This window comes from Carassius carassius, chromosome 45, assembly GCF_963082965.1.
Source record: "Carassius carassius chromosome 45, fCarCar2.1, whole genome shotgun sequence".
Taxonomy (NCBI): Eukaryota; Metazoa; Chordata; class Actinopteri; order Cypriniformes; family Cyprinidae; genus Carassius; species Carassius carassius.
Genome location: NC_081799.1, coordinates 15358101 through 15381772, shown reverse-complemented (window position 1 = coordinate 15381772; position 23672 = coordinate 15358101). Strand labels below are relative to the sequence as shown.

The window sequence follows — 23672 nt, the reverse complement described above, 5'->3', positions numbered from 1 at the left end:
GGGGCTGAAGAAGTAACGGGTACTTACGTTTATGGATAGAAATGTAGCGGAGTAAAGAGTACAATATTTGCCTCTCAAATGTAGTAGAGTAAAGTCATGAGTACTCCCCAAAAATGATACTCGAGTAAAGTACAGATCCCTCAAAATTGTACTTAAGTACTGTACTCAAGTAAATGTACTCCGTTACTGTCCGGCTCTGTATATCATGTTAATATATTGCCATAGTTAAATTCCATAACATGCCAATTACATGTGATACCAATTTCACATGTTCGCACATACATATTATCTTGCATAATTTCTTTTCGTTAATTCTTAGTTTTTGCCTTGATGATAGAAAATATGAGCTAGACATCATGTATGACAGTCAAAAATGGGATATGAGCTACAAAATGACCAGATCCTGCCATTAACTATAGAAGACATATCTTGTATGTATAGGGCTTATATGTGGATATGAAGAAGCAATACAGGAGACCTATATTTCCTGTATATGCACATATATGCACCTCAATTTTGCCTATATGTGGCATATATACGCATATATGCAGCATATATGTGCATATACACTGCATATAGGTTTCATATATGCGCATATATCCACATATAGGTTCTTTCCATGTGGGCATTGGGAGTACTGTTATTTGTGGATTAATAAAGAGAAGTAAAATATCGTCAGCATACAAAATTATGTTATGCTTCTGCTGACCGGACATTACACCTTTAATATTTGGGTTGCTGCGTATAGCTACAGCCAATGGCTGTAACTCCAACACAATAATGCTGGGCGAAAGGGGTTAAGTATATGTGCTGAAAATGAGTTTAAAATTCTTATTCAATGGATTCACATTTTTTAGACATGTATAGATGTTTTAACTTGAAACAAGATAAAGATACTAATTTAAAAAATGCATTTGCGAAAGTATAGAAACTACAAAAATGTCAACATTCAAACATTTACTAATGGATAAAATCCAAGGGCCTACTTTTTAATTATGTTTCACTTAGCAATATGTCACAGTAGTGAATTAGAATGGGTTGCGAACATAGTCTCATGTTGACTTCCAGGCAGCTTATATATAATTTTTCCATAACTTGATGTTCATGTGTGTGTGTGTGTGTGTGTGTGTGTGTATAGATGTGTTTGGCTTCTGAGGCTGAAAAGATGGAAGCTGGATCCTCCCAGCCCTCTGGTGGTTCCTCTTCACTCTGTGCTCAGCACAGCTTAAGTAGCAGAGTCACCGAAGAACACGAAGACACTGCTGAACTTCCTGTCACCACAACATCATCATCATCTTCCTCATCATCCTCTACCTCTGGATCCACCTCGTCATCCCCTACTGACACAACTCCATCTTATCTCAGCCCGTGTAAGACGCTGAAGAAGAAGAAAAAGAAGAAAGAAAATAAAGAATCGGATGAAAATCCTGCATCGCCCAAAAAGCCGAAGAAGCGACATTCGCCGGAGTCGGACCTGGACAGCGTGATGTTCACCATCGAAGCAGTAGCTAAAGGTGCTTGGGGCTCAGAAGAAACACCAAGGAAGAAAGCTCATCCCTCAGGGAGTGAGAGCAGCCCCACAATGCACCAATCTCCAGCGGTGAAGAAGAAAACAAAACTTAAACCGAAAAAACAATTGAAGTTAACAGACGATGAACAAGGGGATGAAGAGACCTATAAACCACAGGACGTAGAGATGAAAACTGAAGAAGCTCCTCTGACCCCTAAAGATGAGTGTGAGAATGAGCCAGACATGAAGGTGGAGCCCCCTGTTGGTGTGGAGGACACGACACCACACTGCTCTCCTCTTCATCCTACAGAACTGGAGGAGAATGACACAGACTCCAAACCACCTCAAACCAGACAGGAAGATAGAGAGCAAGAGGTTAAGCCGGAGACCTGTGGGTCCAGGAAGTCAGAGCGAAGCTGTAAAGGAGCGCTTTATAAGACTCTGGTGTCCGAAGGGATGCTTACATCACTGAGAGCAAATGTGGACAGAGGTAACGCACCTCACACAGGTTCCTTTCCTGTTTGCTGATCTAGTCATAGGTGCTGTGTGACTGGATTTGAAACTCATTACACTTTAATTCAAACTGATCATGTGGAGCAAATAGTTGCATGGAAAAACATACTTGCCCATTTATATCTCTTAAATATTATTCTGCAAATATGCCAATAACACAGAAATAGATTAGGTTGTGCTTCCTAGAATTCTCTGAGGAGGCCTTGTACCCTTGTAAGCTGAAGTAACAACATCATGATGTTTATTTTTATATCATATTATACTGAATATCAATAACATTTTAACTTAAGACTCAATTGGTAATTCACATATACACAAAAATCAGGTGATACAGTGAATGAAAAAGTGCTGTTTGGTTTTCTGCTCTGTGTTGTAGGGAAAAGAGGTTCCATGCGAGGAAGTGTGTCCGATCATGAGGGCGGCTGGAATGACGAGAGCTGGGGATTTTCTCAAGTTGCTACCAGCAACCCAAAAAAGCTCAAGAAGTCTAAGTCTAAAGAAGAAACCACCCCAGGGTGAGCTGTAAATCCTCCTATCACATAACTCAATCTGCAGAGGAGTATATTTTATTTGGGCTGCAACTAACGACTTTTTTTTTGTAATGGGATATTTTTTTTCCTCTCAATCAATCAGGTCACATTTTATTGAGAGAAAAAAAACAAAAAAAATTTTTGGCCGATGCTCCTTCAAACAACAAGCAAATTCAAGGCTATAAAAACACCTAAATATAATAATGAATGTAGGTTATATATTGAGTTTTAAATATAAATTACATATGTATTTGATATTTAATTAAAAGTGCAATTTAAATAGATTTTAAGACTATCAAAACTAACTCAAATGTTCTATTATTAAAAAGTAACAGAACAGCTTAAACACCCTAGAGAAAAATAAATATTCAAATGCATTTATATATTTATGTGTTTAATAAAAAAAAACCTGCAATTGGGATTTTGGTGTACTAAACTGGTATGATTGAATTCTGCTAAACTAATTTTGTACTTAATTCACTTTAATTGTGAAAGTAGCCCTAAAGTCCAACTAAAGATATACTGAATTATATTTGATTGTGCTAAAGTGGAACTATCACAAGTATGCTTCAGGTACACTTTAAATATCTAGCATTTAAAAACTGACATTATTCAGAGATCATCCAATCCCCATTTAAACATGTTTTAGGTTTAATATTAAGAAGTATGCATTGTGCAGAAGTAGTACTCGAAATAAAGTTTAATTATACATTTTATTGCAGTAAGTCTTGAGCGATATGTCAGTAAGTACATTTGAAGTTACAATTAGTTTGAAATAAATTACAAATTTGTTGTCGACTTTAGATTTTTAGTGATTTAGTTGATTAGTTGCAGCCTGATTCAACATTGATTATTACGGTGGCCGAAAAGTACAAAACAAATTACAATTCTTTTTTTAGATTTGCGTTTTTAATTTGTTATTTTGTTTTCAGAATTGTGATTTGTTTTGCACTGTAGATTATTGATTAATAATGTAATTAATATTAGCTGAATCATTATATTTGACGATGAGGCTAACTTTTGGGTTTGCTTATTTTATTAAGTTAATTTAACGAGTGTTAACGCATTTCTCAGTTTCTGTGCATTTGGTTAGCTTGATTAAGTAAGTAGTCCTACGAGTTTTGTACATTTCAAGCATGTATCATACACATTGATCACAGTTTCAGACTAAAATTGCAGAATACAATTTTTGAAGAACATTGCATCGTGTTTCTTTGTGCAATATTCAAGTCAGTTTATCTAGCAGACGTTAAATCCATATGAGCAGACTTTGCACAGATGGCTAATGTTTTAATGTGTATAAAACTCACAGACTAGGAAAGCTTGAAGAGGAGTTTGAGAAAAAGTTCAACAGCTTGCCGCAGTACAGCCCCCTGACTTTTGACAAAAAGAGCGTGGCGGTAACCAAGAAGAAAAAAAACAGTACGTCCAGCCCTCCTGAACCACCCAAACCCTGCAAGGGTGAGTTCACTGCATGCATGGAAACTGACATCACATCCTCCTGGCCCCCACACTCATTTCCTCATTTGCTTACTTTCTTAGGAAGTAGTCATCTCATGTTCAGAATGACATGACTTCCATCTAACATAGCATGCTGTGTTGTGTTTTTTTGTTCTGTTTTATTGCTTTTGAAATTAGGTTCATCTTCATCTCAGAAAAAGACCTTATTCCACAAGATAGTGAACAAGTACAAACACAGGAAGGAGAAATCCAGTGCCGCAGACAAAGGTGACGCCCCCACAGCCATTAGAGCAGAGTCCAGCCATCAGATGGCAAGACTGTGAACGAGTGCTGGAAACTGTGCTTGCGTGGTGTTTTTTTTTTTTGTTTGTCCGTGGTTTAGCCCATTGTGCCTCAATGTTTCCTGCCACATAGCAGGGAACGCTGTCATATCTAGGCCACTGTATACTCCGGTTATCTTAAAGGGGCACAAGTGTCACAGTTATGTAAATACTTTTGATGCAACCTGGTGGGGTTGTAGTACAAGTGGCACAAGTAAAATGCAATGCAACATCCTAAAGCATCATTCATTGTCAAGCATCTGCATTAGGTTTTTTTAGGTCTCATTTTTGACATATTTCACATGTCTCCCCTTTGTTCCTTTAGACGTTGTCCCAACTGACCCAACTGTGGGTGCAGAATCAAGTCCAGTGCTGAAGTCGGGCAGTCCATGCATGTCTCCCTCTCCTGAACCCCAGAAGGTTCTGGATATGCCTGTGGGCAGTCAGAAGAGGAAGGCCAGGAAGAGTAAAATCACACACTTGGTGCGCACGGCTGATGGCCGAGTGTCACCTGCACAGGGTGAGCTCAAGCCACAGTTTCCTGATACAACATCGTATTTCTGATTTCTAAACTGATAGTTTCTTGCAGAAATGCTCTACACCCATGTTCTTCTTTTGTTTGCCAATGTACATGGCTGTTCAGAAGTAAGGATGAATTAATGTTTTTGTTTTTAAAGTGTCTTTTGCTCACTGAGGCTGCATTTATTCAATCAAAAATACAGTATTTTATTTTAAATGGAAAAATAATGGGAAAAAAATTAAAATTAAATTTTTAGTTATGCATCCTTGCTGAATATAAATTTATATTATATATACACTCACTGTCCACTTTATTAGATACACCTTTCTAATACCGGGTTAGACACCCTTTTGCCTTCAAAACTGCCTTAATTCTTTGTGGCATAGATTCATCAAGGTGTTGGAAACATTCCTCAGAGATTTTGATCCATATTGACATGATAGCATTACACAGTTGCTGCAGATTTGTCGGCTGCACATTTATGATGCCAATATCCCATTCCACCACATCCCAAAGCTGCTTTTTTTTGTATTGAGATCTGGTGACTGTGGAGGCCATTTGAGTAAAGTGAACTCATTGTCATGTTCAAGAAACCAGTCTGAGATGATTTGAGCTTTGTCACGTGGTGCATTATCCTGCTGGAAGTAGCCATCAGAAGATGGGTACACTGTGGTCATAAAGGGATGGACAATGTCAGCAACAATACTCAGGTAGGCTGTGGCATTTAAACAATGCTCAATTGGTACCAAGAGGACCAAAGTGTGCCAAGAAAATATCCCTCACACCATTAAGGCCCCGATATACTTAAAACGAAGTAAGTTTTCGTTCTTCGTTTCAGTGCAAAAAGAATTTTGAAAAGGCTGAGTGACGGTATATTTTTAACAAACTTTCCAACACCCCCTCGCTGCTGGAGGCAGGGTGTAAATTAATTTGAACATGTCACAATGCTCGCGTGTATCCCCTAAACAAAACAACAATGAAATGTGTGAAAAGTGTACAGAATCTAGGTGTGTGACGGGGCCCAGTGGTCAGAATATTATAAACAAAAGAATAATGATTAGCAGCAGTTCCGAGTGAAGTATCATGTTTGCAATACAAAAGAACCATATTCATTCGTTAGAAGTGTGAATGGCTCATAGTCTGAAAACTTTAGCATGGTGTGGGGGAAAAATATTGGAATCAGTTTGTTGCTTTATTTGATTCATGTTCATTTATTTTATTAAACTGGATACATTGTTTTCATAAAAACAAAGGTTTATTATTGTATATTTGTTTGGCATTTCATTTACTGTATACCCTTTAAATTTGCTTATTGAAAGAACAACAGCAGCAGTATGGTGCAACATTTATTTGAAACATGTATTTGGTACTTGCTATCTTATATCTTTACTCTTTCCTGTCATTCTTTTCATGGCTTTGAAGACTTGTCTCAGATGTTTCTCTGCTTCACTTTTTGCATAACCCTGGGTCGTCGACACCAAGCTTCGTTGCTATTTCTTTCTAGGAATGAAACACTGTCTCTTCATCTTTAAAGTCTGTCCGCGAGCGACCGTACAGGTGAGGATATATTTGTGCAGCTCAGCTATTCTGCACTCCAGTTTATTCAGGAGATGTTGCTCTCCTTAATGACTGCAACTGCCACGGACCAATAGAAACTCAAAGGTGTTTAGTTGCCAAAGCGAACTCCCCCAGAAAGTTCGCTTTGGTGAGCCATTTCAAACTGCCAAAATGAACTTCGTTTTGGCCTGGTTTAGTTCGAAATTACATCATGTCAGTTCGTTCTTCAGTTTCGTTTGAAGTATACTGGGCCTTTACACCACCACCAGCAGCCTGGACCTCTAAGACAAGACAGGATGGATCCACGCTTTTATGTTCTTTACACCAAATTCTGCCCCTACCACCTGAATGTCTCGGCAGAAATCGAGACTCATCAGACCAGGCAACATTTTTCTAATATTCTACTGTCCAATTTTGATCCTGTGTGAATTGTAGCCTCCAGTTCCTGTTTTTATCTGACAGAAGTGGCACCCGGTGTGGTCTTCTACTGATGTAGCCCATCTTCTTCAGGGTTCAACGTGCGTTCAGAGATGGTATTCTGATTACCTTGGTTATAACGAGTGGTTATTTGAGTTACTGTTGCCTTTCTATCATCTCTAACCAGTCTGCCCATTCTCCTCTGACATCACAAGGCATTTTAGTCCACACAACTGCCGCTCACTGGATATTTTTTGTCTTTTTTCGGATCGTTCTCTGTAAACCGTAGAGATGGTTGTGCATGAAGATCCCAGTAGATCAGCAGTTTTTGAAATACTCAGACAAGCCTGTCTGGCACCAACAACCATTTCACATTCAAAGTCACTTAACTCCCTTTTCTTCCCCATTCTGATGCTCGGTTTGAACTTCAACCAATCTTCTTCACCACATCTAGATACCTAAATGCGTTGAGTTGTTGCCATGTGATTGGCTGATCAGCAATTTGTGTCAACAAGCAATTGAACAGGTGTACCTAATAAAGTGGCCGTTGAGTGTGTATATATATAATATTAAAATAAAAACAATATAATATATAATTTAGATTGAATTTACAGATGCATCATGTTAGAATAAAGTTAGCCACTAATACCACTTACCACAGTAGGAATGTGCTATTCACAGATATATTTTCTCACGTTTGTATACCGCAACCAAAAGTGGCCACCAACAAAAGAGTACTAAGATAAAATAAACCACATTAAGCTGTCGTCTCAACACGGTGCATCTTTATCGTGCAGAATAAAATGTATTTATTTATTTTTTAGCTAGTTATATGTAATTTTTCATATAATGTAAGTTTGCATTCCCCAGAATTATTTCGATTGTTAATTGCTGCCGTGCTGCTAATTAAAAAACATTGTTAAAAGTCTAAATTCTTTTATACTCTCTATTCCAGCAGAAGATAAATCCAAGGATCAGAGCAAGAATCAGGATGAAAAGCCATTCTCTCAAGAGACAATATGCAATAGGGGGGTCTGCTACAATGACCCCATATCAGCGGAATCGAACGTGACGGATGCGTCCGGCGGCCTGCCGGCTTTCTTCAGCTTGGCTGCTCTGGCTGAGGTTGCAGCCATGGAGAATGTGCACAGGTAGAAATGAAACCCTGCAGTCTCATGGCTAAGATGGTGTATGTGTCTGTTGATAATAACCTCCTGTGTGTTTGTTCCAGAGCCCAGCGTGCTGTGAGCATCCCCACTGAAGGTCAAGTGAAGGACATGGCTCCTGTGCTGATTTCCTGTGCGGACCAGTGAGGCCTCAGCATGGCCCAGGACGGGTTTAGTCCAGACTGGGCTTATGTACGGACATGCTGGGACCTTAATCTTGATCCTTGGCCTCAGATGCCAGGGGGAAAGAGCGAACGAGAGCGAGAGAGACTGGAAAGGGATGAGGGAAGCTCTGAGCCGGATGAAGATGTTTTATCCCAGAAGCTTTCACCTTACACCCAACCCCATCCTCCCTCCCTCTCATCCCCTCAGGGCCCTGGGGGAGCCAATTCTGGTCCCTATGCTTATTTCCTCTGGTGGCTCCGGACCAGTTATCAGACTTTACAATCTGCAAGAAATGTCTACTATTTAAGGTCAAGTTTTGCCTACAAAAAGTGCATTTGAAGCAAGTGCTCCCTCTCTGTCTTTCTCTATCTTATGGTTCTGTTCCTGGTCAGCTTCATTGCACAAACGTCTTTCTCACACAGCAGCATACACCTTCTCTCGGTCAGAGGAATGTTTTGTGGCTTCCTGCCCCCCTTTCTTGCTCTGAATCTTACATGGTGAAGAGAATGGGTGTTTTCAGACTGCTTAATCTCAGCCTCATACCTCACAAACCTGTTCAGATTCGTTCTCTGCACAGAAGCACCACCTTCACCTTCATAATGCACAGTCGATACCTAGATGCCTCTTTCTTTCAAGCAATGACCCTCAATGTGTCCGGTGCCTCTGTAGAAGACAGTTGTTCAGAGATAAAACACCTGTTTTCTATTCACAGACAGCAGCGATGTGTTGGGGGGGGAAGCCGGATGTTTGCGCAAGCTGCGCTGCGGTTGTTGAGCAGGGTCCAAAATCTCACTCACACTTCACAAAGCATTGAATATTTTATTATATTCATTTACATTGCCGTTCAAAAGACTGGGATCTGTAATAATGTTTATGAAAGAAGTCTCTTATGATCACCAGTGTTGTATTTATTTAATCCGTAATTAATACAGTAAAAAAGGGATATATTCTAATATTATTAATAATTTATTTTATATTTTAAAAATGTAATTTATTCCTATGCTGGCAAAGCATCATAACTTCAGTTTTCAGTGTCACATGATCCATCAGAAATCATTCTAATATGCTGATTTGGTGCTTAAGAAATATTTCTCACCAATGATGAAAACAGTTGTGCTGCTTAATAGTTTTGTGGAAATCTTGATACTTTTTCAGTTTTCTTTGAGTAGAAAGTTTAAAAGCAAAACAATTATTTGCAATAGGAATGTTTTGTAACATCATAAATGTTAGTCACTTTTGATCTGTTTAATGCATCTTTGCTGAATAAAAGTATTAATTTCTTTCAAAAAAATAAAAAAAAGATTCACTTTTGAACGGTAATGTATATTTAAAAAATAAAATAACATTTCATATACATCTTTTTGTAATGTGAAATAATCAGAAATAATATTTCTGGTCTGCAAATTTGATTAACTGTTGGCAGATGAAAAGAGGTAATTTAAGACCCTGCCTACAAGTGTTTCTGACTGACTCACCAGATCTTGCGACTTTAAGCTTTGCGCTCTTCTTCGACATGTACAGCTAACAATGAGTTCATTATCAGAGCAGTATGGCGATACTTGAAAGAAAAAATGCATTTTATGTCAATACTTGACCTTACTGCAGTGTGTAGCATCTTGCTGGCTAATCCAAAAGAGTGCTACTCCTCTCTAATATAGTTTAATAATAGACACTGCACTAATTTTTAGCTACCGTAGACGATGCTTTTAGTTGTCGTTGGCTTTCGTTATAATAGCAAGTTTTGTTTTTGTTTTAGTGTTAAGTTAGCTTTTGTATCATCACTGAGATACTCAGCCCTCTTTTTTTTCCTGTACCTGAGGCTGTAGGTGCCATTCCAGCTAAAAATCTTGCTGATTCTGTCCATTCCTCCAAGCACACGGTGGGAGAGAGTTTGAGAGGAAAAGAAAACAGGGATTGACGTAGAAGGAAAAGTTTTTCTTTCTCTCTTTCTCTCACAGACACACACAGACACCTTGAATCGTGGGAGTCAGCATAGCATGTTCTCCTGCGACGTGCACATCCTGTGTTTTAGGCACATGTGAGTCAGACCCTTTCAGGGTCATGTTCTGATCTTTCTACCAGATCGTGTGCTGTGTGTCAATGACACATCGCAAACAATCATGTTCTTATTAGTATGTTTGTCTGGTAAATATATCTACACAAATTCTTCAAACAAGATCAGTTTGTCTGAGAAGCAAAATTGTGTTTGGCTTTCCTCTCCCTTTTTTAAAACAAAAACCTCATGACCTTTTGTTTCATTTATACTGAAAAAGAAAGACAAATAAAACTAGTTCAAGATAAGGGGCTGGGTTTTGATTTACGTGAATCTTTTTTTATTATTATTTAATTAAAACGTTTCTTCACTGATTCATTCAGTGTGCTTTTCTGCAGGTTGCATCATTATGCCAGTAAGTGTTGACATGCAGATGTCATTTTGTGAGTTATGAGGAAGTTCTGAATCATTTACTGTACTTAACTGAATCTTTAAAAACCACAAGTGTTGTTCACAACCAAAACAAGTCTTTATTAAAATGTGAGTGCCTATAAATTGGAAAAAAAGGAACATGAATGATTCCTCTGCTTAAACGGATTCATTCATTCAACCGATTTGTTCGATTTATTCTTGTATTATCTTGTGCAGTTTTGCTTCTCAGGGAATTTAATCTTGGTTTAAGGAAGTTTGGATGTATTACTAGAAAACATTTCTACTTAGAAACTGACTGCAGTGCACAGCTCCCTGGGTTCTTGGGCTGGTTCGAACCTCAGACTCCGCTTCCTGAACCCCCTCCTGAGGTCATAGGGAGCCTAGATTAGATAAATGAAGGAATACTATAAGCCAGATCACAGGTTTAAAAGCCGCACACTCTTTCACTGTTCAAGCTTTTTCCTTTTTAATAAGACGATTGATGTTCTTTTGTTTGTTTTGCTTCGATTTTCTTCTATAAATGAGAATGTCTGTGAATTTATGAACTTATAACTAATAAGGTTTTTTGTACTTCTTCGAAATACTGTATTTAATTTGTTCTCCTTAGAACACCTTCTGTAGGGCGCTACTGTTTTTCCTCGCTTCATTCGTAACATTTCGTTTAAAAACCTCAGCCTTTCCTGAGGTGTGCTCTACTGGATCGAGACTGTTGTCAAAAGCTCAAATACAAATATCTGTATATATATACATACCTATGCTTACCTGTTAAGCCAACAAGCACTGATAAAGAATGCACCGTCTCTAGATGATTAGTTTCTGCTTGTGGACGTGCACGTGCAACACAACCGCATTGTTGCATATGGCCTATGTCTGGCGTGCGTGGTGGTGTGCGAGATCTGTGTCTGAATGTTCCACTTTCCTGTTATTTATACAATAGAGGCATTTATTCCAAGCCAAGGGTTTAAACCTCAGTGTATTTTAAGTAATAGAAAGCTTGTAGGCTGTAATTGTGCCTGAGGCAGTTGTGAGACATTGATGATGTTTACCTGAAAAATCAGGCCCTAATCACTTTTATAAGTGTGATTTTATTAAGCTAGTTTTATAAATCACCTGTATGGCCCCGCTTATGAAACTTTCAAAGTTATAGTAGGGTAAAAATGTTATGAATTATAAATAATAAGATACTTAACCTCCTCCTCAGCTGTTTTGAATCAGTTGATTGGCATTATGTACAAATCAGTGATCTTATCGTAAATGATCCCTTCTTCATCATTAGTTGGAGTGGGCGCTGTTTAATTTTTACGAAAAATCCTTGCGAAAAGTTCAACTTTGTCCACCCTGCCTAAAATTGCGGTCACATTTACCTCAGCGAAATTTCGCAAGCAAACTCTATTAATTTAAATAGTTATCATACAATCTAGAGTTTTGCGCCAAAGCGAAAACGTTCCTTGAAAAAAAATCATTGCAAATTCACTTGGTTTCAAAATGGTTTCTGTGTGAATACTACGTACATTTCTACGAAATTGACAGTACGTTTCCTCAAAGAATGGTTGATTATGAAAAACGCGACTTATCCGCGTCTCAAATGTTTGTTGTTCACAAGAAGTTACCATAAGACGTCTTCCCTCGCGCATAATGCGCCTCAGACGCAATTTAAGTTCTTCCCGGCGATCAGGAGACTTGTTGTACACACATCATTCTCTCAGACTTTTGCCAAAGAAAAGCGAAAATAGTCTGTAAGGGAAATTTCATGATGCAGAAAGCCAGGATTTATTCCGCTGAGTTTAGCCAGCGGAGCCGTCTTCAGGTTTCAAATGTATTTTATCAGCACAACTAATTCTTCTAATCTTTTCCTCTGAATTAACCTGCAGTGAGAGTGGCGTGCAAAATGTTGGCACCTTTTTAATAACTATTTTAGAAAGACAATATTTGCACCTTAAACCCATACCAAAACATCACGTTCTTAAAGGGACAGTTCACACATAAAATACAATTCTGTCATCTTGTGCTCATGTTTCAGTATTTACATGATTCTGTGGAACATGCAAAAAAGATGTTTAGAAGAATGTTCATGCTGCACTTTTCACAATAAAAAATGACAAAAACACCATAAAAGTATTTCATGTGACTCCAACTCAAGTCTTCTGAAGCCATAAAATAGTTTTGTGTAAACAGAAATGTAGGTCAATACTGCAAACTTTTATTGTGCTTTTTGGTGTATGGAAAAATGCAGCATGGACATTCTTTAAAATGTCTTTTTACGCAAGGAAGGTGAATTAGAACTACATGAGGGTGCATCAATGGTGCCAAAATTAAATTTTTGTGTGAATTACCCCATAAAGTTGATCCCATTTCACCAGTGTCCCCTCATGATTGTCATTCTTTATCATGACCCCTGCATATCCAGAGGGGGAAATATGTGTATTTTAACAAATTGTCATTGCTAGCGAGAATTATAATGCGTTGAATGCTAAAACAGCTCATTTGAATGTCCCCGCATGATGCATCTTTAGAATCTGATCCCATTCCATGATGCCCCATCATGAAGTTCACCCCTCTTTTTTCTATTTAGAAGATGCCTCTTAGCAAAATGCCTCTATAAAACAGAAATTCCTATATTAGCTATAAAGATTATGATATTACCCTTTTGTGCTAGATTGTCTCTTGAATGTAATGGATTTTGTACCTGTATTTTTCTAATTCCAATCCAGTCTTTCTGTATGCGGTGGCTTTATATGGAGGAATTCTAGGCTGCTTCCTTGCGTAAATAATTTGTAAAAACTTCCAGTCATCCTCGAGACACAAACCCTGACCTCCGAAGTGTGCAGTGAAGCTGCCACCATCATATCTGACTTCAAATATCTTTCACTTTTACACATTTAGACCCGAATCATGCAATAGCAGCAATCACGGATATCAGTTGCCAAATGTTTCTCCGTTTCACCTTCTCGACTCGTTTAGAGTGTTAATAACCTTGAATATGCACCCTGTCAACGATGAGGATTTTCTCTGCTCTGTACAAGAATGTACTTTCATGGCTTTAGATGCAGTTGTGGTGCCGTCTTTTAAACGCTTACCCGAGATCCTGTTCTTGATTCCTGTAAGGAGTTTATACTTGTGTGCTTGATCTGATTATTGTCACTAGTACTGTATGATGCAGTGTATGGATCTGATTGTTACAGCCCAGTTGTTGATGCAGCCTTGCCTTACTGATCCCCTGTGTAGAGAGGGACCCCTTTGCCATTGCCCTTCTCACTGAGTCTTATGTCATAACACTGTCTATTAAAGTAACATACATATGAATATGTGTGCCTGTAGTCTTGCGTTCAGTTCATGAAAGTCTCTGATAGAAATGGTTTTTTTTGTTTTTTTTTTGCTGCATTTTATTTCATTTTTTTTTCTTGGCATTAAAATAACCATTCTTTTATTTATTAAAACTATATGTTATTTAAAATATTAATTCAACCAAAGAATAATATTTCAATGATACTGATGGTGTGATTTCATTTTTGATAAAACTAGGAATAAATACAACTTAAACTTGGCAATAAAATACATTATTATTTAAAATTATTTATTTAAAAAATTTATTTATTCAATTAAGTTACTTTGTTAATTCTACATTAATTTTAGGGCTCTAAATAATTAATAACAACATTTTTTTTTTTTAACCCTAAAGGTTAAAATACCCATAATAGAAAAAGAAGTTCTGTGGTTCTCTTATTTAGGCTAGTGCAGCTGGCACTAGAGCACTCTGTGATATAGAGTACAGTTCAGGTACCGCCTTCATTCATTTAGATGTGGAGGAACCTACAGTTTAAATTTGAAGTACAGACTCTGCATGCAGTGATTACAATGATGTCTTTATTGACTATTTACCACTTGATCTTTATCATCTTCAACTTCACGCTGTGTGCATGTGAGGGTAAGTAACTGATATTTGTGGTGAATTTGATTATTATTATTAGTTATTAATATTTTTAACAGAACAATTATTTGAATTAATGTAAGCATACTCTTGAAAACAATGTTTCTGGCTAATGTAGAACCTAAAATTTATCTATTAAACCTATTAGATGCTGTTTTATTTATTTATTTATTTTCTTTGGAAAAACATTCTTAAAAAAAATAAATACAACTGACCCATTCAAAATGTATCCTAATTTTGAACAGTGTTTCATTATCATTCATAGACCATTTGCTGTAGATTTCTATTGAAGACTAATTCTAAACTCTAAAGTTTATTAACTTGTGCACATAGAATGAAAAAAATAATAAATAATACAGAAGAAAGTAAAAAAAAATATTTAAAAAAAGCTGAATTACCTTTTAATTTAATTTTACAGGTATTTTTGTTTTCAGAACTGCTGAAGGAGAAATTGTCAGTCTGCCGTGCCACTCACCTCCTAAAGACAGTGTACAAGTTTCTGTAGAGTGGACAAAACATAATGAAAGCAGCACAACTATTTGTAAATGGAGTATTAAGAACAATACTGGATCTATCATTGGAGAATGCATTCCTCGTTTCAAATTCAACACCAAGTCTTTTACACTAAGTATAGAAAATGTTCAGTTCAGTGACTCAGGTACTTACAGCTGTAAAATAACAAGAGTAATTCCACCACCATCAATAGACGATACCACAAATTTGACACTCCAAGTTGCACGTAAGTGTCATTCATAAATTATTATTTTTTTAATTGTTTACTTCTTGTAGGCCATCTAGCCTAGATGTCAGAAATTAACATCTAAACATCATAACATCTCCCTCCACTGCAGCTTGTCCAGATCTGCAGAAACTGAACAGCAGTAATGACAGCTGTATCCATCTGCTCTGCTCTATGGAGGGTCTGACGTCTGAGCTGGTGAACTTCACCTGGAGCAGAGAGGGTCATGGGTCACTTCATCCATTCACATCTAATGCCATGAACAGTGAGCTGCGTCTGTGTAAACCTGACTGGAGTGATGGAGACAAAGTCACCTGTTACGCCAACTACTCGAGCACACAAACCCAAAGAAGTATACAACTCACTTCACAGAAAGATTCTTACAGAGGTGGGCCTTAACTTCTTAGTGCTTTAACCAGGATAAACTAGAGCAGCAGAAACATTAAGCTTGACTTCAGTCATGAAGGTGGATGTTTTTAAAATGAGAAAAAAAGAAAATTATTATTCATATAGAAGCACTAATTGGAACTCACTATACCAAACATGATGAAACACAAAAGGGTACTCTAGATGGATGTGTGTAATTTTCCTTGAACTTTAATTTTACAAAAGCAAATTATTAAGTGTAATATAAAAAATTTTTTTTAAATAAACAAACTTAGCATAAAAATGTCAATAAAAAATATACCTATTGGTAAATATACCTTATCGACCAATCCAGCAGGCCAAAATGAGATCCATCTTCCAGTTTGTGTGGTCCTTTTCAGCATCTTCATCATCAGCATCGTATTCATCTGGATGATGTTCTTCATATTGCTATGTAAGACAAACTGCATTTTGCTCAATTGATGTATGCAAAATTTGACTGTTTAAAAATAAGATCTAAATATTTATTGCCATTCAGTAAAATCAAAGATTTTAAAATCTTTAATTAATTTGATTTGAATATGAGCTTAAAAGACCAAGCTGACAAATCTGTTTATATCGAACCTATGGATGAGAAATGTGTCTTTATTGTTAAAACATTTCATGAGTTCTTTTAGCTTTGAACTAATGCTTGCAAACACTCCTGTCTCATTCTGCAGATAAGGACCATCAGCATAAGAGCATCAGAAGAAATTAAGTCATTCTCTTGCTGGAATATACTGTCTTTTATTTTTCACTGTATGCTTTAATGCATATGTTAAATACATAACTCATGTGGTGTGATGTTTAATTAGGATCACTAAACAAAAATATTTAGATTTTAATTTTTTAATTTAATTTTATTTATTTTTTTTGATAAAATGAAAGCTGAAGGTGTCATATGATTTGGTGCTGTACATACATAATGTTCATGAGGGTTGCTCTCCTTAAAAGAATAGTCCACTTAAAAAATGAAACATCAGTTATCAGATTGTGGGTGGATGTATGGACAGGAAGTTCATTACTCAAAATGTGGGTATTTTTCTTGTCAGTGTGTCACACGCTAAGTACAACTCTTTAAGTGTTCAGTCGACATGTTTTTAGTACGGATTACAAACTGCCTTTTATTTTTTACTTTAACTTACCTCCCAAATACAGGTAAGAGACTTCAGTCCTGTTTCCTTTGCCCTTTTAATGTAAATCAAAGAAGTTTAATGTAATTTTGAACCTGTGACTGTATTAACTGTCGTCTTTTTTGTCTTTTTTTTTTTTACAATAAATATGATTTATGTATTGTATTACTGAGAGCAACATTCAGTTGTCAGCTCCACTGAAATGTGTTTCAATCCACAGATGCAGAGAATAATTTCAGAACTGCTGAAGGAGAAATTGTCAGTCTGCCGTGCCACTCACCTCCTAAAGACAGTGTACAAGTTTCTGTAGAGTGGACAAAACATAATGAAAGCAGCACAACTATTTGTAAATGGAGTATTAAGAACAATACTGGATCTATCATTGGAGAATGCATTCCTCGTTTCAAATTCAACACCAAGTCTTTTATACTAAGTATAGAAAATGTTCAGTTCAGTGACTCAGGTACTTACAGCTGTAAAATAACAAGAGTAATTCCACCACAATCAATAGACGATACCACAAATGTGACACTCCATGTTGCACGTAAGTGTCATTCATAAATTATTATTTTTTTAATTGTTTACTTCTTGTAGGCCATCTAGCCTAGATGTCAGAAATTAACATCTAAACATCATAACATCTCCCTCCACTGCAGCTTGTCCAGATCTGCAGAAACTGAACAGCAGTAATGACAGCTGTATCCATCTGCTCTGCTCTATGGAGGGTCTGACGTCTGAGCTGGTGAACTTCACCTGGAGCAGAGAGGGTCATGGGTCACTTCATCCATTCACATCTAATGCCATGAACAGTGAGCTGCGTCTGTGTAAACCTGACTGGAGTGATGGAGACAAAGTCACCTGTTACGCCAACTACTCGAGCACACAAACCCAAAGAAGTATACAACTCACTTCACAGAAAGATTCTTACAGAGGTGGGCCTTAACTTCTTAGTGCTTTAACCAGGATAAACTAGAATAAAGTTTACCAGTTCAGCAGTGCTGTTCAATGGCCTTTAAAGTCTACAAGGAAATTAAATAAAATTATTTAATAGTTATAAAATAAATAAATAACTTGTAATCTATTTTTCTTGATGCAGCCTTGCCTTACTGATCCCCTGTGTAGAGAGGGACCCCTTTGCCATTGCCCTTCTCACTGAGTCTTATGTCATAACACTGTCTATTAAAGTAACATACATATGAATATGTGTGCCTGTAGTCTTGCGTTCAGTTCATGAAAGTCTCTGATAGAAATGGTTTTTTTTTTTTTTTTTGCTGCATTTTATTTCATTTTTTTTTCTTGGCATTAAAATAACCATTCTTTTATTTATTAAAACTATATGTTATTTAAAATATTAATTCAACCAAAGAATAATATTTCAATGATACTGATGGTGTGATTTCATTTTTGATAAAACTAGGAATAAATACAACTTAAACTTGGCAATAAAATACATTATTATTTAAAATTATTTATTTAAAAAATATATTTATTCAATTAAGTTACTTTGTTTATTCTACATTAATTTTAGGGCTCTAAATAATTAATAACAACATTATTTTTTTTAACCCTAAAGGTTAAAATACCCATAATAGAAAAAGAAGTTCTGTGGTTCTCTTATTTAGGCTAGTGCAGCTGGCACTAGAGCACTCTGTGATATAGAGTACAGTTCAGGTACCGCCTTCATTCATTTAGATGTGGAGGAACCTACAGTTTAAATTTGAAGTACAGACTCTGCATGCAGTGATTACAATGATGTCTTTATTGACTATTTACCACTTGATCTTTATCATCTTCAACTTCACGCTGTGTGCATGTGAGGGTAAGTAACTGATATTTGTGGTGAATTTGATTATTATTATTAGTTATTAATATTTTTAACAGAACAATTATTTGAATTAATGTAAGCATACTCTTGAAAACAATGTTTCTGGCTAATGTAGAACCTAAAATTTATCTATTAAACCTATTAGATGCCGTTTTATTTATTTATTTATTTTCTTTGGAAAAACATTCTTAAAAAAAATAAATACAACTGACCCATTCAAAATGTATCCTAATTTTGAACAGTGTTTCATTACCATTCATAGACCATTTGCTGTAGATTTCTATTGAAGACTAATTCTAAACTCTAAAGTTTATTAACTTGTGCACATAGAATGAAAAAAATAATAAATAATACAGAAGAAAGTAAAAAAAAATATTTAAAAAAGGCTGAATTACCTTTTAATTTAATTTTACAGGTATTTTTGTTTTCAGAACTGCTGAAGGAGAAATTGTCAGTCTGCCGTGCCACTCACCTCCTAAAGACAGTGTACAAGTTTCTGTAGAGTGGACAAAACATAGTGCAAGCAGCACAACTATTTGTAAATTGAATATTAATAACAATACTGGATCTATCATTGGAGAATGCATTCCTCATTTCAAATTCAACACCAAGTCTTTTATACTAAGTATAGAAAATGTTCAGTTCAGTGACTCAGGTACTTACAGCTGTAAAATAACAAGAGTAATTCCACCACCATCAATAGACGATACCACAAATGTGACACTCCATGTTGCACGTAAGTGTCATTCATAAAAATATTATTTTTTTAATTGTTTACTTGTAGGCCATCTAGCCTAGATGTCAGAAATTAACATCTAAACATCATAACATCTCCCTCCACTGCAGCTTGTCCAGATCTGCAGAAACTGAACAGCAGTAATGACAGCTGTATCCATCTGCTCTGCTCTATGGAGGGTCTGACGTCTGAGCTGGTGAACTTCACCTGGAGCAGAGAGGGTCATGGGTCACTTCATCCATTCACATCTAATGCCATGAACAGTGAGCTGCGTCTGTGTAAACCTGACTGGAGTGATGGAGACAAAGTCACCTGTTACGCCAACTACTCGAGCACACAAACCCAAAGAAGTATACAACTCACTTCACAGAAAGATTCTTACAGAGGTGGGCCTTAACTTCTTAGTGCTTTAACCAGGATAAACTAGAGCAGCAGAAACATTAAGCTTGACTTCAGTCATGAAGGTGGATGTTTTTAAAATGAGAAAAAAAGAAAATTATTATTCATATAGAAGCACTAATTGGAACTCACTATACCAAACATGATGAAACACAAAAGGGTACTCTAGATGGATGTGTGTAATTTTCCTTGAACTTTAATTTTACAAAAGCAAATTATTAAGTGTAATATAAAAAAAAATTTTTAAATAAACAAACTTAGCATAAAAATGTCAATAAAAAATATACCTATTGGTAAATATACCTTATCGACCAATCCAGCAGGCCAAAATGAGATCCATCTTCCAGTTTGTGTGGTCCTTTTCAGCATCTTCATCATCAGCATCGTATTCATCTGGATGATGTTCTTCATATTGCTATGTAAGACAAACTGCATTTTGCTCAATTGATGTATGCAAAATTTGACTGTTTAAAAATAAGATCTAAATATTTATTGCCATTCAGTAAAATCAAAGATTTTAAAATCTTTAATTAATTTGATTTGAATATGAGCTTAAAAGACCAAGCTGACAAATCTGTTTATATCGAACCTATGGATGAGAAATGTGTCTTTATTGTTAAAACATTTCATGAGTTCTTTTAGCTTTGAACTAATGCTTGCAAACACTCCTGTCTCATTCTGCAGATAAGGACCATCAGCATAAGAGCATCAGAAGAAATTAAGTCATTCTCTTGCTGGAATATACTGTCTTTTATTTTTCACTGTATGCTTTAATGCATATGTTAAATACATAACTCATGTGGTGTGATGTTTAATTAGGATCACTAAACAAAAATATTTAGATTTTAATTTTTTAATTTAATTTTATTTATTTTTTTTGATAAAATGAAAGCTGAAGGTGTCATATGATTTGGTGCTGTACATACATAATGTTCATGAGGGTTGCTCTCCTTAAAAGAATAGTCCACTTAAAAAATGAAACATCAGTTATCAGATTGTGGGTGGATGTATGGACAGGAAGTTCATTACTCAAAATGTGGGTATTTTTCTTGTCAGTGTGTCACACGCTAAGTACAACTCTTTAAGTGTTCAGTCGACATGTTTTTAGTACGGATTACAAACTGCCTTTTATTTTTTACTTTAACTTACCTCCCAAATACAGGTAAGAGACTTCAGTCCTGTTTCCTTTGCCCTTTTAATGTAAATCAAAGAAGTTTAATGTAATTTTGAACCTGTGACTGTATTAACTGTCGTCTTTTTTGTCTTTTTTTTTTTTACAATAAATATGATTTATGTATTGTATTACTGAGAGCAACATTCAGTTGTCAGCTCCACTGAAATGTGTTTCAATCCACAGATGCAGAGAATAATTTCAGAACTGCTGAAGGAGAAATTGTCAGTCTGCCGTGCCACTCACCTCCTAAAGACAGTGTACAAGTTTCTGTAGAGTGGACAAAACATAATGAAAGCAGCACAACTATTTGTAAATGGAGTATTAAGAACAATACTGGATCTATCATTGGAGAATGCATTCCTCGTTTCAAATTCAACACCAAGTCTTTTATACTAAGTATAGAAAATGTTCAGTTCAGTGACTCAGGTACTTACAGCTGTAAAATAACAAGAGTAATTCCACCACAATCAATAGACGATACCACAAATGTGACACTCCATGTTGCACGTAAGTGTCATTCATAAATTATTATTTTTTTAATTGTTTACTTCTTGTAGGCCATCTAGCCTAGATGTCAGAAATTAACATCTAAACATCATAACATCTCCCTCCACTGCAGCTTGTCCAGATCTGCAGAAACTGAACAGCAGTAATGACAGCTGTATCCATCTGCTCTGCTCTATGGAGGGTCTGACGTCTGAGCTGGTGAACTTCACCTGGAGCAGAGAGGGTCATGGGTCACTTCATCCATTCACATCTAATGCCATGAACAGTGAGCTGCGTCTGTGTAAACCTGACTGGAGTGATGGAGACAAAGTCACCTGTTACGCCAACTACTCGAGCACACAAACCCAAAGAAGTATACAACTCACTTCACAGAAAGATTCTTACAGAGGTGGGCCTTAACTTCTTAGTGCTTTAACCAGGATAAACTAGAATAAAGTTTACCAGTTCAGCAGTGCTGTTCAATGGCCTTTAAAGTCTACAAGGAAATTAATTAAAATTATTTAATAGTTATAAAATAAATAAATAACATGTAATCTATTTTTCTAGAATTCGAACAGAACTTCCCAGTTGTTTCTGTGGCCATTTTCAGCTCCTTCTTCATCTGCATTGCTTTCATCTGGATACTGTTCTGCATGTCTAAACATAAGACCTCCAACTGATCTGTGTGTGATCTGTGTAGAATCTGTAGTCCAGTTTTAATTTGGTTTGAAAAGTGAACTAAATTGTCTGTAAAATATTTGTGTCATCCTGCAGTCTGACCTGCTGCCCTGGACCACCACCATTAGAAGCTTTAGAAGAGTAAACACGCTGTAATAGGTTTAAAAAAAATTATACTTTTTATGATGCTTTGGACTACGCTTTCTTAAAAATGGCTGTTTATTTGTTTTGTTTTACAGAACTTTAATGTAAGAAAATCCTCTACTGTGCTGTTAAAATCAAAATATTTCTGTTTTATTTACTCAGTATGACTTCTAAATAAGTATCTAATATACAAGCTTTTTTTAATTAAAATAAAAGCTGAAGGTGTCATATGACTTGGTGCTCTAAATATGGGGTTTTTCCTCATTTAAAGGGATAGTTCCTTAAAAATGAAAATTGTCATAATTTCCTCACCATGGTAATGTTGCAAATCTGTAAGACGTACTTTCTTTGTAAAACATTAAAGAACATATTTTGAGAAATTATAATTATTATCTATAACATAAAATTCAACCATCACCAAAACAATCCTTTATGTTCCACAGAAGAGAGAGGGGGGAAAAAACCTATTTATATTTAGAATGAGAAAGTTATGACTTAATTTTCATTTTTGTGTGATCTATCCTTTTAAGAGGCCCATTAATCACCCTAATGAGATCCTTTTTTTAATTCTTCCTTGAAGAAAAAAAAAAAAAATTTGCAGTTAATAATTACATTATATGATTATTGTAGCTAATAATTCATTACTACTTTGGCAAAATATGTAGTTTTGTCATTGCAGAACAGTGATTTTTATCATATATCCAATTAAATGTCAGCATCTTTTGCTTGACCCAGTCGTGTCCTTCAGTACAGATGCATGAACACAGAACTCTTGTCTCAAAGGCCAAAGAGAACATTAAGATATGGTACATTTTACCCTTTCAGTTCTGCAAAGCAAAGGTTTTAGATCAAACACTATAAGACTCACAATGGACCACAGAATACAGTGACAGTATTAGATTAGGTTTTCAAAAGTATATTATTGGTTGCAGTGGTAATTATCACAGTGATAACAAAGTTTTATCTTAAATTATGACATTTAGAAAAGTTATCAAAACATGAAATCCTCCTTTGGTTTTCCTCTATACAACACATGATGATCATTGTTGTCAATTTCAGTTCACTTTGCTTGGTTCATTACAACCCTGGTTCCCCTTGCATAATAAATAAAAAATTCACCGCTAGACTGTTCCTTGTGCCCCCTCAAAACATTGAGACCATGACGCATCTGCCTGTAGTAGGAGGGTTGTGAAATTCTGTGGTCTTCTTTTCTACAAGGCTTTTATGTGGAAAGCAGAACCTCTGAAAAGCTGTTGCCATGTTCTTATATCCCTCCATGTTTCAAAATAAAATGCATTTTAAAAAATGTTACCAGTAAATATACATCAAATATACAGCAACAACGAAAATGAGTTCTAAAGAATTCATTCAAGATAAAATACAAAAGATAAAATAGATCGCGTCTATGAACACAGAATGGAGGCAAGCAATGAAGGTGAAG

The 23672-nt window shown here is 36.1% G+C and overlaps 4 protein-coding genes across 11 annotated transcripts in view; all 4 read left to right on the top strand.

The window, feature by feature from the left end:
* Positions 1 to 13054, top strand: part of LOC132127735 (HMG box transcription factor BBX-like) — a 44170-nt gene extending 31116 nt beyond the window's left edge. For 5 of the 8 annotated variants that reach the window (XM_059539798.1, XM_059539796.1, XM_059539800.1 and 2 more), the window contains 7 exons: positions 1139 to 2000; positions 2400 to 2538; positions 3866 to 4014; positions 4192 to 4281; positions 4660 to 4854; positions 7784 to 7979; positions 8060 to 13054. In XM_059539798.1, the coding sequence (XP_059395781.1) occupies positions 1139 to 2000; positions 2400 to 2538; positions 3866 to 4014; positions 4192 to 4281; positions 4660 to 4854; positions 7784 to 7979; positions 8060 to 8141 (1713 nt within the window). In that variant the 3' untranslated portion in view covers positions 8142 to 13054. The remainder of the gene's footprint in view (positions 1 to 1138; positions 2001 to 2399; positions 2539 to 3865; positions 4015 to 4191; positions 4282 to 4659; positions 4855 to 7783; positions 7980 to 8059) is intronic. The other 3 variants (XM_059539801.1, XM_059539799.1, XM_059539802.1) reach the window with 3 other exon arrangements.
* LOC132126996 (uncharacterized) lies at positions 8151 to 15650 on the top strand. The gene is made up of 3 exons (XM_059538615.1): positions 8151 to 8467; positions 14947 to 15251; positions 15364 to 15650. Exons 1-3 carry the CDS (start codon positions 8151 to 8153, stop codon positions 15648 to 15650), a joined length of 909 nt encoding a protein of 302 aa, XP_059394598.1.
* A 1082-nt stretch (positions 15651 to 16732) lies between these two features.
* On the top strand, positions 16733 to 17732 carry LOC132126995 (uncharacterized). Its single transcript, XM_059538614.1, has 3 exons — positions 16733 to 16814; positions 17010 to 17333; positions 17446 to 17732. The coding sequence occupies exons 1-3, from the start codon at positions 16751 to 16753 to the stop codon at positions 17730 to 17732; spliced, it is 675 nt and encodes a 224-aa protein (XP_059394597.1). The 5' UTR covers positions 16733 to 16750.
* A 3097-nt stretch (positions 17733 to 20829) lies between these two features.
* LOC132126994 (uncharacterized) lies at positions 20830 to 21829 on the top strand. Its single transcript, XM_059538613.1, has 3 exons — positions 20830 to 20911; positions 21107 to 21430; positions 21543 to 21829. Exons 1-3 carry the CDS (start codon positions 20848 to 20850, stop codon positions 21827 to 21829), a joined length of 675 nt encoding a protein of 224 aa, XP_059394596.1. The 5' UTR covers positions 20830 to 20847.
* The last annotated feature ends 1843 nt before the right edge of the window (positions 21830 to 23672 follow it).